At 48.1% G+C, this 15891-nt stretch overlaps 1 protein-coding gene and 1 non-coding gene across 3 annotated transcripts; both read left to right on the forward strand.

Moving 5' to 3' along the window:
- Nucleotides 1-38: 38 nt before the first annotated feature.
- Nucleotides 39-5842, forward strand: hhipl1 (HHIP-like 1). Of its 2 annotated transcripts, none has more exons than XM_070920309.1 (9): nt 39-398; nt 1206-1852; nt 2016-2159; nt 2373-2701; nt 2860-2986; nt 3624-3769; nt 3870-3951; nt 4396-4478; nt 4600-5842. In XM_070920309.1, the coding sequence occupies exons 1-9, from the start codon at nt 105-107 to the stop codon at nt 5166-5168; spliced, it is 2421 nt and encodes an 806-aa protein (XP_070776410.1). In that variant the 5' UTR covers nt 39-104; the 3' UTR covers nt 5169-5842. The 2 variants fall into 2 exon arrangements, with proteins under 2 accessions (XP_070776410.1, XP_070776411.1); XM_070920310.1 differs by having other exon boundaries at nt 4675-5842.
- Nucleotides 5843-5993: 151 nt separating this feature from the next.
- On the forward strand, nt 5994-6066 carry trnai-uau (transfer RNA isoleucine (anticodon UAU)). The gene has a single exon. It is a non-coding gene; the product is annotated as a tRNA-Ile (tRNA).
- Nucleotides 6067-15891: the final 9825 nt, after the last annotated feature.

Below are 15891 nucleotides of genomic sequence, written 5' to 3' on the forward strand. Positions count from 1 at the left end.
CGGCTCACCACGTCAGAGGGTCACCGTCGGAGCCGGGAGCAAAGTGCAGACAGGAAGCCGCCCGCGCACAGCTGTCTCTCCCGTGGTCTCCGGCGCACGCCACCATGCAGCGGTGTTGCGGCAAAGCCCCCGGCCGGCCGTGGCTCTCGCCGACCGGCGTCGGTCTTTTCGTGGCGTTGTGCGTCGCACCTGTGACGCTCCACCCGCAGTGTCTGGACTTCAAGCCGCCCTTCCGACCGCTGCGGGAGCTGGAGTTCTGCGTAATGTACAAGGAGTTCGGCTGCTGCGATCACCCGAAAGACCAGGACCTGAAGGCGAAGTACTACCAGATCATGGATCATTTCGACTATTACGGATACGCCAACTGCGCTGGGTTCGTCCTGGAGCTGCTCTGCCAGGTGAGGCGTGCGCGGGCACAAAGGTCGCTTGGGCTTGGCCCGGAGCGTCTCCAGTGGCCCCCCCCCCGGGCAAACGGCGCAAACACGGGCTCTTTTAGATAAGCGGCAGAGGGCGATGTGTCATGTGTGGAAAACGCCACATGAATACTGAGAGAGTTCGGCACGCTGAGGCCTCCTCTTTTCACGGGCTGGATTAAGGCAAAAGGTCATTCCCTGCAACTCAAACCCAAAAAGATGTAAAGCCAGGGAAGAGCTATAGAGCTGGAAGGGGGGGGGGGGGGAGGGGGGGGGGCACCTCTGAGATGTGGATTGAGCAATTTATTATCAGGCAGATGCGTCATCAAATCTAATAACCCCCCCCCCCTCCCTACATTGGGGTTTATACACCGTCGCTTCATATGTTCTTCACATGGGGACAGACCAGTTAGTCATCACCGGAAAATGGCTGTCACATCACTCCTATTTTTGTCTTGCTGGTTATGCTTTTTTTTTTTTTTTTGTGTGTGTGTGTGTGTGTGTGTGTGTGTCAGCCCTTGTGTTAGTTGACAGTTATTTCATTAATGACAGTGTTCTATAATAGGCTATAATTACTAATATATAGTTTAAATGATCATTGCAAAAAATATCCCTCTGTGTATGCTGAATGTGTTTGCTGCCAGTGTCAGTTCGCTTGTTTATGCTACCCTCTAGTGGCCAAAAAAAAATAAATAAAAATCGAAGTTTTGACATGACCACACGCCATAACTCGGTCTTTCTCTGTCACTGTCTCTTCCCTCCCCTCCTCGCCGCTCCCCTCCGCCCGCCCAGGAGTGCTCTCCCTACGCAGCTCATCTCTTTGACGCCGAGGACCCGAGCACCCCGGTCAGGACCATCCCCGGCCTCTGTCCGGACTACTGCTCCATGTTTTGGAAGAAGTGCAGCTCCACCGTCCCCCACCTGTCTGACGACCCGCACATAGCCAAGGTCAAAGACGACCAGACGCGCCTCTGCCAGCACCTGGAGCTAGACGACATGGACTACTGCTACCCGCACCTCCTCAGCAGCCAGAAGCTCTCCCAGAACCTGGGCCGGGTTCAGTCGGACTCGGACGGCTGTCTGCAGCTCTGCCTGGAAGAAGTCGCAAACGGGCTGCGGAACCCGCTGGCCATGGTCCACGCCAAAGACGGCACGCATCGGTTCTTTGTGGCAGAACAGGTGGGCTTGGTGTGGACGTACCTTCCTGACCGGTCCAAATTGGAGAAGCCATTTTTGAACATTACTAAGGCGGTGTTAACTTCATCGTGGGAAGGTGACGAGAGGGGTTTCCTGGGACTCACCTTTCACCCCATGTACAAGTACAACGGGAAGCTGTATGTGTATTACTCAGTGGAGGTGGGCTTTGACGAGAGGATCAGGATCAGTGAGTTCCACGTGTCGGCCAACGACATGAACGTGGTGGATCACGCCTCTGAGCGGTAGGTACGGACTGGAGATCCTGGTTAGCGAACAGCAATGGGTTTTAGTGATCTGAAACATTTAAAACTCTGCATGCACCCCGAGAAATAAACTCTACGCGCAAATAAGGAGCTGTGCCCGGTCCCTGTCTTGTCTTATTCGTCATGTCCACTGTCCTTCCAGGGTTATTTTGGAGATCGATGAACCAGCATCCAACCACAACGGAGGGCAACTTCTATTCGCCGATGATGGTTACTTGTACATTTTCACAGGGGACGGTGGAATGGCAGGAGACCCGTTCGGGAAATATGGGAATGCCCAGAACAAGTAAGATTTTCAAAACAAGACGCCCCCTCAAATGAAGTAACAAAGGATGTACCCAACTTTTAGAAAGTGTAGCAAAGAACCGTACATAGGGCTGCTGTTAGATCCTTGTTTTACTCATAATATATAAAGTTAGTTTTAATAAGTAAGCAATTCCATGTTTCTGTGCTTTTTAGACAAAATAACACCTTTTCCGTATTGCCACATCTACTTCAGGTCAGCTCTATTGGGTAAAGTTCTCCGCATTGATGTGGACAACAATGAGAGAGGCCCGCTGTACAGAATTCCCCCAGATAACCCCTTCATGCACGAGCGGGGGGCACGACCTGAGATTTATGCTTACGGCGTCCGCAATATGTGGAGGTGCTCTGTGGACCGGGGCGACCCTTGGACCAAAGAGGGCAAAGGGCGCATCTTCTGCGGGGACGTGGGCCAGAACAAGTTCGAAGAGGTCGACATCGTCGAGAAGGGTCGGAACTACGGCTGGAGAGCCAAAGAGGGTTTCTCCTGCTACGATAAGAAGCTGTGTGCCAACAGCTCGCTAGGTGGGCGTGCTCTGGACATCACATTTACTTACATTCAGCTTTGAAATCTTATTTTCTCTCATATAAGCATGTAGCTAAAGGAGAAAGTCAGTAATGCCAATAATGGCTTTTGGATTATTATTATTATTATTTTTATTTTGTTGTTGTTGTTGTTGCAGATGACGTCCTGCCTATTTATGCGTACCCTCACAAGATGGGCAAGTCAGTGACTGGCGGCTATGTGTACCGAGGCTGTGAATACCCCAACCTGAACGGCATGTACATATTCGGAGATTTCATGAGCGGGTAAGGTGTCATCGGGTTTTCTTTGCACCAATCTCTGAAGCCTATGCTTTTGCTAAGAACAGCAGTGAAAACATTTTTTTGAGGAGTGGCAACCATGTGACGCTGGATGTCGGGCGCCCGCAATACCTGCATTTGAGGATTTGACAAACAACGTGACGCCTGTGGAGTAGTGCTTTATCGCCTTCTGGTGACGTTCCTCATCAAACGGAAAAAACAGATGCTAAAAGCCTTACTTTCTTATAACGGGGGGGGGGGGGGGGGGGGGGGGGGGGGGACACACCTGCCAGTGTGATGAGAATGTTATTTTATTAACAGGACTTATTTCATGTATAATCACGTGTAATAGTTCAAATCAGCTCCACCTTGACCAGCTAACACGTCAATGCATAGGTTATGATAATTAAATATGTTATTTGTTAACATTGAACTGAAGTGGAAGTGGGATATTATTTGTAACGGAGCATTTTCACACTGTGGTTTTGATACTTTTACTGAAGCAAACTTAAGATCTGAATACTCTCCGGGCTCTCCGAGGCTGTTTAAAAAGGACTTGGGAAATGGGAAATTGGTATATTGGTACACCACAAAATAACAGAGCGCTGCGCATTAGAGATTGTGGATTTGATTCCTTCTCCAGGCGTTTGATGAGTCTGCGGGAGGACAGAAACACAGGGCAGTGGAAATACAATGAGATCTGTATGGGGATGGGCCTGACCTGCGCCTTCCCCGGCCTCATCAACAACTACCACCAGTACATCATCTCCTTCGCAGAGGATGAAGCCGGTAAGGCGTGCGACAGGCGCGCACCCTGGAACTCAAGAATATGCCTTCGGGTGGGAATATTTTTTCTTGAGTTTTTCTTCTTCTTCTTCTTTTCCGCCAGGCGAGCTGTACTTCATGTCGACCGGAATCCCGAGTGCCACGTCGCCTTCGGGGGTCGTCTATAAAGTGGTGGATCCGTCAAGGTGAGTGACATTGCGGTCATTGCATCTGCTCATAATTACCGACGCATGCTGAATGCGGAGGGTGTGCACAGCCCGTCTCTGTTCTGGTGAGGGAAGGGAAATGAAGCAGTGTTGGCGGCGGTGTGAAAGGCCTGCCGCCCTGAATCTCCTTCCTCTGACATCGCCTCGGACAGCTCTTGGCTCTCTCTCTGCGTTTCTCTCAGCAGTTGATGGTTTGCCCCCCCCCCCCCACAGCCGTCAAGCTCGTTTGAGCTGTTCCCCCACCGCTGTGGTGCCTTGAGCTGGAAGTTGAGAAACACATTAAAAGACTGCTTTAGTTTTAGAAAATTCAGATTTTTTTTTTTTTCATTCGTCACATGTGTCATTCATCATATATGATATATGATGCATGTAGACTTATATGCGACTATATTTCATTCTGCTTTGTTAATCGTTGTTTTTCAGACGCGCCCCCCCGAGACAGTGTCACTACGACCCTCTTCCTGTCAGGGTGAAAAGTAACCTCATCGAGTTCACTCCCCAGGAAAGTGAGTCCGCTTCGGAAACACTTCCACCACCTACCAACGAATTCAATCTGTGACATTCATTTCTAAATATTCTAATGTGGGTCTCATGTTCTTTGTTTTTTTCCCATCATTATCCCATTAGCTTTAATTGGCATCGAGCCACCAAACAAAAACCAGCCTGAGCTGCAACCCACAGAGTCCTACGATTGGCTCCAAGAGCTCATCGACCGCCTGGGCGAAGTAGGGCCCGACCCGACCACCGCTTTGCCAACCACAACTACCACCAAACCGCCCAGACATACGAGGCGGAAGGGCCGACGCAGGAAGGGCAAGCCCAGAGCAGAGAGCGCGTCCGAGATCCAGAATGGCGCGGTGAGGCTGGTTGGGGACGAACAAGGCCGCAGCGGGCACGGGCGGGTGGAGATCTACGTTGACGGGGAGTGGGGCACTGTGTGTGACGACCTGTGGACCACGAAGAACGCCGCAGTGGTTTGCCGGCAGCTGGGTTTTCGGTACGCTCTCAAGGCGGCCAAGAACTCGGAGTTCGGGGAGGGCAGGGATCTGCGGATCGTCCTGGATGATGTTCAGTGCGAAGGGACCGAGTCCAGCCTGCTGGACTGCAAACACGCCGGCGTGGGGGCGCACAACTGTGCCCATTACGAAGACGCCGGGGTGATCTGTGGCAACTCAGACTATGTTGTAGAAGTCTAAATGTCTGACTGCTATGAAATCAGTGCTAATTACCATTAACTAAACCGGCCTGTCCTAAAAATCCTAAATTTCACCCTGTTAAAAACAGGAATTTGCGAATGAGCGCACCAAAACATAGACCACTTTCCAGCCAGGTGCAGTGGAGTGAACGGCTGTGTGTCGTTGTCGGCCCATCCCAGTGGAAAAAGAAAGGAAAAAGAAATCACGTGGAGCCACAATAGAACCCACATGTGAACGCAAGTTCAGGAAAATCGCGATCGAGAGGCGACGTAGGGGTTTGAGGGAAACTGGGAGCGCCGGCAAAGACGATCCTTTCACCCAAGCATTCCAGAGGTGATTTATGAGATAACCCAACATCTGGAATGCATTGATGATATCTAACACTGTAACCATATCCAAGGGAGGGCTTTCAGCCTTCAGTAATGTCTCCTACTTGCCAGTAGTGGCACTAATTACTTTCTTTTTTCCTCAAAGGTAAATGTTTATTTGAAATTTGTCAGTACAGACTGGAATGTTTCGTTTGAATGTATGTTCGCCACTATTGCAGTGATTTGTCGCAGTGACACAGTTGACAATAAGGGTCTAACGTGTTGAATGTCCAATGCCCACTGAATGAATGTATGGCTTGTATCACATGTTGTTATCATTCTGGTAAATTATATTAATAAAAGCTTTCTAGTGACTGCCCCCCCCCCTCCCCTCCCCTCCCACACCACTACCAAACAGGTAGGTCTGACACAACTCGACAGCTGAGTTGTTTTATTAAGAGTTTCTCTCTCTTAAATGTAAGCAACAAAAAGGAGAAATGCTCCATGTCTCATTGTTGGCTCCATAGCTCAGTGGTTAGAGCACTGGTCTTATAAACCAGGGAACATGAGGTCAATCCTCGCTGGGGCCTCTGTTCTTCCATGTGACTTTTTCTTTATGTTAGCATAGCAGCGAACTTGAATAGTACTCTGCAAAGTGCTAAAGGTCAGCGCACACGCCCTCATTGACTTCTGACTAAACAAAAAGCTGCTCCATACTACCGGCACTCTGGTGGCCTTCAGCAGAATTGCATTAAATGGAGTACTGAATGCACCCAAGCAGCCCCATTCAGAATGGACAGTCCACGTTTGACATTTTTTTTTTTTTTCCTTTTAAATTGTTTAAATATTGCATGATGAGTCTAAATATATCATCACAACTAGAACTTAAAATAAGACCAGCCCCGAATATATATTTCAGGATGAGTAAATGCCAAGACAAACAAAGTCTAAATGGCAACCTTTTTATTCATGCCAGTCGTTGCTTGTGTGAGCGATCTTTCCTCTGTGTTCTGTTGCGTGTCATTGATATGCTGGGCGGCAGATCTCAGGAGCCGGAGCCAGGCTTTACCACCCACTACAGCCTGCCAACGTTTGGCCCTTGGCTCTACTGTCCCCCCCCCCCCCCCGGCGGCACGGTGGGAATTCAGTTGAGTTCATTTTGACATAATGAGAAGGTGAAAATTAAATCACAAACACACACCTACAAAAATGTCAAGGACAACACACTAAAAGTCCAAGACTTAAAGATAGGAAAGGTGCAAGATATCATCCGCAATAAAAAACTCTCCAAATTCATACACCCCCCCCAAAATGTCATACATTACATGCAAATATTAACTAGTGTGGCAAGCCTAACGTATTAGAGTGCAATTTATCACATGAAGCTATCACATATGTGCTTATCGCAAACCAAAGATACTAAACAAATATTATATTACCAAATCCTGGCATTTCCATAACCCCCCCCCCCCCCAAAAAAAAACCCCAAAACAGCCAGCTGAGAACAAGGGAGTGCAACACTGTCTTATGAAAGCTCCTCCTCGTATTTGCTGCAGTAAGTGTGACGGGCCACCGGGTGGCAGTGCTGCTTCTTTCCAAGCCCTGCTTCAAGCCACCTGAGGCTTTTGCCCGGTTTGGAATGTGTGCGTGCGGGGGAGCTGGACAAGATGAAGGCAGGACTATTAGATGTGTGTTTGCCTCTCCCACAACCAGAGGACAAAGGAACTAACAGATACTTTTTTTTTGATCAATAATTCGAGCGCCAGCCCCCCCCCGTGTTAGTCTGTCACCCAGGTGGCGCGCTGTTACCTCCTTCACTAAAGGGAAAAGGACGCCAAAACCTCGACGGCATCGAATGAACTGCATGCTGGGAATTAATGGAGTCAGTGGGGCCTCATTGAAATCGCTTCTAAATTGACATCTTCCCATGTCCTAACATGCCCCCCCCCCCCCACCTCCATCTGACTTTACGCTTCCATTTTTGAGTCATTGCATTTAAATAGAATTCGTCTGACTCTTTTAAGTGTCTGTCCTCTATATTGCACACACACACACTAAAGCAAATGCTGCCCCGCGGGGGGATCTCCACCAAACCTCCTGCGCATCTCGTCCGTCCCTCTCCTCCCAAATATTAGCTTAGGAATTTTTCACCTCCTCCTGTCGGGGTTGATTATCAGTGGAGCCATCGAAGGGCGTGTGTGTGCAGTGCAGAAGAGAGAAAGTGTGTTTCAGCCCGGCATTATTATTACGCTCATTGCAAAACATACGTATCTGTATAGCAGTTGATGCCCTATAGATGCCGTTGGCCTCTCGAGTCATATGATGTATGACAAAACGTGATAACATTCTGAGCTCATATCGTGGAAATCGCACATGTTAAAATGTTTTTTTTTTTAATATATGTGTTCTCTCTTAAATTCAAGTTTAAGTTAAGTTAAACTTAAGTTTTGTTTTTTGTTTTTTTTTACTAGAAACGAGATATAAACATAATATTGACGCGTTATCACCTCGCGTGTGAATGGAATTGATTTGGGCCTCTGCGGGGCTTAAGTTCGATTTCGCTTGTGCACACATTCACTGGTTGTGCAGCACCGCTGTTTGAAGGGGTGGCTGCCACATTCATAGCAAGCGTAAATATTATTTGACGTAGAACGTAGGCCTTGTGTTGCTTCCCCTCTCCCTTTAGACCACTCTGCGACGTAAGAATCTAAACAGAAATATTGATTTTTAAATGTACATCGCTCACAAAATATTGCTATTAAAGGGTTGGTGTTATGCTATAATTGTCCTTCTATCTATAGGTTGAAGGAAATGGAATTAAAAATAAGCAACAACAACAAAAAAAGGACAAGTGGGTATAAACAACCGCAGAGGCGAGACCGGCTGGCGCTAACAAGAGCTTCCAATGCCGTATTAGCTTACCTTGGCCTCACACACACACACACACACACACACACACACACACATTTTCACTACGGGCCTTTCCATTCACAGGTCCCTCCACATGGACAGGAGCTGCCTATTAATAGAAGGAGGCGACGCGGTGACAGACACCATGGGCTCATTGAGCAGAGATGGAGGCTCCAGCCCCCCCCCCCCCCACCCCACCCGAGCACAGCTTGGGGTCTCCGACCTTGGGCCAAAATCCGGCCTGTGAATCCCCCATCACCCACCAGAAACCCCACTGAGGCTGAAGTTAAAACAACTCTTTTCTATCAAGACCTCTGCATATAGGTCTAATGTCTTCAATTTAATATCTTCAGTGCCATTTTGGTGACTCTTCAAACATGATCCCCCACCACCACCACCACCACCCCCTCCCTCTGATGGGCTCTCCTAAAATTGGAGTCACAATTTCCTGTGTGAAGGCCTCCGAGTGCAGAGGGAGGCCACATGAAGCTCGACACGAGCTACGGTTACTCAGGCCAAACATCTTATCCCCCCTCTGAGAGCTCCTCTGGATGGTGCGAACGGCGCGCCATCATTTTTTGACGCCGCCGATGCAGCAGGGAGGGGCGAATAACCACAGCGGGAAATCACCCTCCTCCTGCTGGGCTTTTTGGACTATTTTTAGAACGGTGCACGAGCCCCTCTCAGCCGGTTTTGGTAATAAAAGTCGGATGTTAATTTTCTTTTTTCCGATTCAGTTCGGTTGTAAGTCTCAGTCCTGAGCCTCCGTCCTCAGGTTCACTCCGTGCATTGTTTTTTTTTTTCCGGCGGGGTCGGGTCAGTCGCACATGTTGTCGCGCGAGTGACAAAATGAGGATGATTCGTGTTCGCTGGTGGCTTCACCTCCTTTGATCGGCCCCCCCTTTACAAGCCGGCGTGAACTCGCTCAACAGAGGCAAAGGCACGCTGTGTCAACCCGGGGCCTATCTCTGCACAAACCAACAGTCCCAAACCCCCCCCCCCCCCCCTCCCCAGATGGCAAACGTTTGTTTCTCATTTAGCTTTTTTTTTCCTCTTTCTATCCCTCAGCCCAACTCCACATTGTCCTGGAAAACTACCACGAACTCGCCCCGCTTTGCAAAGCCCCGTCTCCCTGTTCATTCAGGCACGTTGCACCCCGTTGACCCTTGACCGCCGTAAAAGCTGGACAAACACAGGAACTCAAAGCAAAGATAATGAGGATAAACAACGCTGGCACTCAGGGTGTGTGTGTGTGTGTGCTCATAGACTCTTGGCGCAGATCTCTCAGACAAAGTGGTCGACATTTCTTCTGTTTTGGCTCGTAGCTTCGAGACAAAAGGCAGAGTCAAGAAGTTAAGGCAGCGCGGGCCCGCTGATAACCTCGTGAGGTAAACAAGGTTTTATGAGGTAAATAGTCAACGGGACAATAAGCTGACCTTTGGTGGACAAGGTCCAGCTGGAGACCTCAGTTCTCAGCGCGGGAACACAATGAAGGGTAAATACAAGCTGGAGGTCACCTTCCTCTAGTGAGACTCTTCCCGCCAATAGATAGAGATAGAGGAGCAGTCGAGGCTCTACGAAAGTTCAGATTTCCATGCACTTCCCTAAGAAGTAGGGGAAAAGGTCTGGAAAATTCTCAAGAGGGTTTCTCCCAATCTGTGCCGTTACGAAAGATTTCATTTTTAAAGTTGGCGGTTGTCTGATCAGAAATGTCCAGTGCAGCACAACTCCGTTTGCCATAGCTGTCCTCGGATATTCCTGAGGGCTGTGGACTACGGCTCAAACCCTCATCCGAACCTTAACCAAAGAGGTTTCAAACCTGAAAATGTCACGGGGACCAGCTTTTTGTCCCCAGGCGAACGGAAGAAGGACGGAAGAACAATGTTCATACCCACAAGTGGCCAAAACATTATTTTTTTTTTTTTATTAAATCCTCTTCATTTCAAACCCAAACTTGTATGAACTCTTGAAGTCGACTCACATATGAACACATTCCTGTGTGTCCTCTCAGCAGACCCACATACAGCCCCTGTTTGGACTGATACAATAGAAGCTCCCTGAGGCCCAAACCTCGCCCCCCCCCCGTCTGGCAGCTGATATTCTTGATCCTCACTCCGTGGACATAGTGTGGATCAAATGTGGTCTGCATGTGTTTGGCCATTTGGACGGAGTCACTTATAAATTAATTATTGCTTCGCCACACCTGGCCATCAGGGTCTCAAGCTTTACATTTCAAGAGCTGTCACGCAGGAGGCCAGATGGCCGGCGTCACGCTCGCGCATTTGTCGGACACTTAGATGACCCTCCAGGCTACATCGGGGATGAATTAGTCATCTTCTTGAGACCGGTTTCACTTCTATTCTTAGTTCGCGGCATGACAGCTGGCTTCAGAAATACTATTGAAAGTTTGCTTTTTAATACACCTGAAGTCCCTCAAAACAACCAGACAGGTTTAGCCTTGCACTCTCGCAACATTGTCAGACTCCTGATAGAAAAAAAAACAAAAAACAAAAGACCAGGCTCTCCTACATTACCCACAACGCACCTGGGTTGCTGACAGTTCAGTCGGAGAATCGGCTGTGTTATGCTAGTAGTGCTAAATGTAATGCAAATCTGCAGCACCTCACCTTGTGCTGTCCCAAATCAAAGCCATAACCGGCCCACTCCTGGACCCCCTGCAGTACCCCTACAGGGCTTGTTTGTGGACTTGAGCTGTGCCTTGAACACCATCGTCCTAGGTCTCCTGCCCAGGAGTCCCCTCCCCTTCCTGGGCACCATCATCCCGCAGGACCTCAAGTGGGAGCTGATCATCAGCTCCATCTCCAAGAAAGCCCCGTAGAGGATGTACTTCCTGTGGCAGCTGAAGAAGCTCAACCTGCCAGAGTCAATGAGGGTGCACTTCTACAGTCCATCCTCATCATCACCTCCATCACCACCTGGTACCTGACTGGCGGCAATCTGCCGACCCTCCAGGACCTGTGCACCTCCTGGAATCTGAGGCGAGCAGGAAAGACTGTGGCCGACCGCCCTCACCCTGGACACGAGGTCTTTGAGACACTCCCCTCTGCGGCCCATCAGGACCAAAGCCTCACTGCACAAGAACAGTATCTCCCAGACTAGAGCTGGCCTCATCAACAACCCCCTCCCCATCATTCTAAAAAGCATGTATTGCATAACATGAATTCGCACACCTCCCTCTGGAGACACTAAAGGCTTTGCGCTGCTGTTTTTCCACGCAGCACCTGGAAACATGCCGAGGTGTAAAATTGGTGGAAATCTCTTTTGAGCACGAAGGCTTATCTTCGACGGCTCTTATCAGAGAGGGTGATTAGGAAGGTGTTTTGGCCTTGGAGCTACATCAACCAACCAGGCTTACATACCTAAGTATGTAAACAGATATTAGTCCGTTATTTTCGAGGGGTTTCTGCTGCGATTTAGTTTAAGTAGTCCTTTGATAGAACAAAGAATAGAACAAACCAATATTAGGGAGTAAGTTAGGACCAACTATCAAAGGAAGTTACTAGGAGTATTCAGCCATTGCGAGAAACAATACTGATGAGAGGTTTGTACATAAAGCCAGGTCCAGGGCAAAGTCATGAGAGGACATTCCGAAAGCTGAGATATTGCCACTCAAAAACTGAAAAACATCTGTAAATTGACCTCGGCTTGGCCTCTCTCTGCTATTAATGCACAGTTAATCCGGAGCTTCCTGTGACACCTTTAACAAAGACCGCAGATAGCCCGCTCCGTTCGCGTTACATTTGGCAGTCTCAGATTCCATTTAATCCTGGAGCGAACCTGGCCTCAGACGGGGGTTTTTTTTTTAGTTTTTTTTTTTAACAGGCCCCTCTGACAGCTATCAGCTGACATTTATTAGCAACACGCCGTTATCTGTGCTGTGCCAGGACGCCGCCAGGACTGCGAGGCCGTGCACGCTCTGTCGAGACCCTTCGACCGCTCCAAAACACCTTTAAAATATTTCGCTCGCAGAGATCCTGACATCTGTCAAGGCCTTTCGCGTCGGTAGCGAAAAAAAGACACAGACGCGGTTTTGTGTCGAAGATCTGGTTCCACCCCCCCCCCCCCCCACCCCCACCCTCTGCTCGCTCTGGCCCCGGGAAAAAAGTTTGGCAAGACGGATAATGAATTAGATAAGTTCTGGGAAGTGGCTCGGGAGTAAACACGTCTCGGCCGCGCTAATGGCGTAGTCCACATCCTGGGGTCTGCGCTTGAGTGAGAGGGAGCTGTGTTCAGGATATTGGCAGATCTCACACACACACACACACACACACACACACACACACTGGCTATAAATCTGTTTGATGAAACCTGTGAGGTATTTGTGTGTGTGTGTGTGTGTGTGTGTGTGTTGTGAAACCAGACATCTGGTCTTATGGTCTCTATGCTCTCCATCCACACAGCACAACAGACCACTATTTACTGCCCCTCCAACGGCCATAAAACACGCATGCCTGGGCGTGTGTGTGTGTGTGTGTGTGTGTTATCTCTTCCCTTCCCTTCCTCTCTTTGCTTCCTTTTTTTTTTTCTTCTTCTCCAGAGCCAAAGTTCAAAAGGTTTTATCACTGGGGGGGGGGGGGAGAACTCCTGTTTGCCTCTTTCTCTCTCTCTCTCTTTAATCACTTCCCTCAGTGCAAACCAGTACATTTGTAACAGGCAATGTAATGGAAGGAACAAATATAAGGCGAGACAGCAACCAAAATGAACTGGCAAAGGACCAGGTGACTGCCGGGCCACCAACTGGGAATCAGGAGCAGGTGTTCCCCCGTCTGCGGAACAGACCAAAACTGATTACATTCATTTTGCAGCAGGAAGATTACATTTATTCCAGGTAGAGTTCCCCCGCCTCTATATTCTCACGCAGAAATTGGCTGTAAATCCACATTTTGAAGCTGATAATTCAAAGACAATCTTCAGCGTGCGGGCTGTCAGTCACCCTTTCTGTGCTTTTTCCTCCCCTTTCGACATTTCGCAAATGCAAGTAAGACGAGCGGAGACGGTTTTCAGGGGGGGTCCCAGGCTTGAACGAAAGGCTCTGAGACTCTGAAACATATTTCGATCGGCGAAATCCATTTACAGCAGAAGACGAAGACGCGAAGCTGGCGTCTGACGCCTCTGTGTTTGTTTTCATGAGCGGACCTCTTGCTGTTTAACCCCGCTGACCGACTCTCGCCACTTTGTTGTCGTTCAGTGATTTATTTAGGAAGGAAAGCGGACGCCTCTGGCCCGGTCCCTGCTTGTGTTCCCGCAACGCTTTGTTTTCAGTCCAAACGGCCTGCATCATTATCCTGAACCCAAACCCACGTCCTGCCCCGCCGCGGACTTTGAAGTCAACATCAGAGGTGTAAAGCGCTGACACTGTGGTAATCCTCTTTTCGAACCCAGTGGTGGATGTCAGCCCTGCTCTGTTTACTTGTGAGAGGGCCCCCTCCGGTCGATGTGGTGACGTAACATCCGCAATTGGAATAAAATCACCAGACATTCCATTTTCGGATGCACACACGGTAATAACATGTGGTGTTGTTTCCAGTAGTTTTGTCCCCTGCACTGGAGAAAGGACCTATTATCATTCTGGTATGGGGGGGGGGACTGTCCTGGGCTGGGCTGTGTGCCGTATGTTATCTCATTGTAGTTGGTTAAAAAAAAAAACCCACATGTATCTCATGCAAAAGACCAAAGCTAGACAAATATAGTTATCATATATTGTGCAGAATTCCAGGAAATGCAACGTCCCCACCACCACTTTCCAAATCAAACCTGCACCCTTGCTCTCAGGTGTTACGGTTTTAATGGTGCATCTTACTTCACTATCCTTGGTGAAACTGCACACCTTATATAGTAAGGGTACGAAACTCATGTAACGCATTGGAATAGTGTTGCTCACCATTAACTTCACCAAATATCTGCTGCCTTAATGACTGCAACATATTCTTCTACATGTCGCATTTTTTCTTTTCCTTTTTAATGAATGCGTTGAATATGCTTCACTGTAAACTACCCCCCCCCCCAAAAAAACCAAACAAACAAACAACTGGGCTCTTAAAACTTTTGAAAGGTACACATTCGCAAAAGCTTGTAACGGAGAAACAGCACTGAAGTTAATGCCAAGCCTAAATTGGCAATGAATTTACGGTGCCAGCAGTGTACTGGAGAACGCATTCCCATGCAAACAAGTGAACTCTAAAACAGATGTGTGTTTTTTTTTTGTTTTTTTTTATGCACCTCTGGTATCAGAGAAACAATAACTTTTTTTTTTTTGGTCTAATTTATATGCTTTGCTCTGGTTTTATATCCCTCTTTCTGCACAGATTGGATTACTCACACTCACTGCTGGGCAAGTGAAAAGACGCATTACTAGCTGCAGCCCCTGAGCACCGCGCCGTCTGCTTACTCACTTTTGCCCCGGTGTTGGCAGCAAGAGGACGGGCAGCCCACCTCTCAACCGCTGGGGTTTGCCTTAGGGACCATCAATAAATTACTGTTTGACCAAAAAAAAAAAAAAAAAAAAAGTATACATACATAATACACGACAATACATCAGTGAAAACAATGATTAAGTAATGATGCTAAATTGTAGAACATGCAGCACACATGGGTGAATCCAATAAAAAGAGGTGTGTCTTATTCGTCCAATGCAGTGGTCATTTCTGGCATTGACATGGCGTCAACTGGGTCACATTATATGGAAGCTATTGAAAAAATATTGTATTTATGGGAAATAAATGAATTGCACATCAGCAATCGAAGTAGGTGTGCTACGTGAGGCCAATTTGGTATCATTTTTTTAATCACAATTTTCACTACTACGGGTAAAGTCAGCACAGAGGTATTGAAAAAAAAAAAAAAAAACATTAAGTAGAATGCTGTGAACTGGTGCATGTAGTAGCTTTGTAGCTTTTTGACTGCGTCACAGTACGGGTGCTCAGAGTGGCCAAAAAAGACATTTGAGACTTTTAGTAGTTCACCAGTCATTTCTCACATTTGTATTTGTGTTTATATATCAAATAAAAACAACATTATATTACACATATCATGAAATAAGTCATATTGTGAATATGGGACGTCACCAAATGAGTCCTAAAATGATAAACAAAACAAAACAAAAAACATTTCCACAATAGGTTCGCAGAGAGGCGCAAGGAAGTTCTGCTCTTTATACGACCTTGGGTTGTAAAATGACCACTAAACGAACCCCTTGGACCCCTATGGCTGTTTGGGGCAAACCCCCCCCCCCCCCCCCCCCAAAAAAAACTACAACTATAACACCGAATTGCGTGCATTGCGTAAGGTCAGTTTTGTTTTCACCAACACACCTAAAGCCTAAATGTTCCGACTGGCATTTGAGCTGGATCACAAACAGCAAAACAGCTTCTCCATGTGTTTCAAGTCAGCCAGGGTGTTGCTGCAGAGGGCAAAAAGCGCACACTCCTGGCACTATACCTCGCAGTGTGCGCTCTGCTCAGGGTTAGCAGTTATCTTAACATACG

This window comes from Enoplosus armatus, chromosome 15 (genome assembly GCF_043641665.1).
Source record: "Enoplosus armatus isolate fEnoArm2 chromosome 15, fEnoArm2.hap1, whole genome shotgun sequence".
Taxonomy (NCBI): Eukaryota; Metazoa; Chordata; class Actinopteri; order Centrarchiformes; family Enoplosidae; genus Enoplosus; species Enoplosus armatus.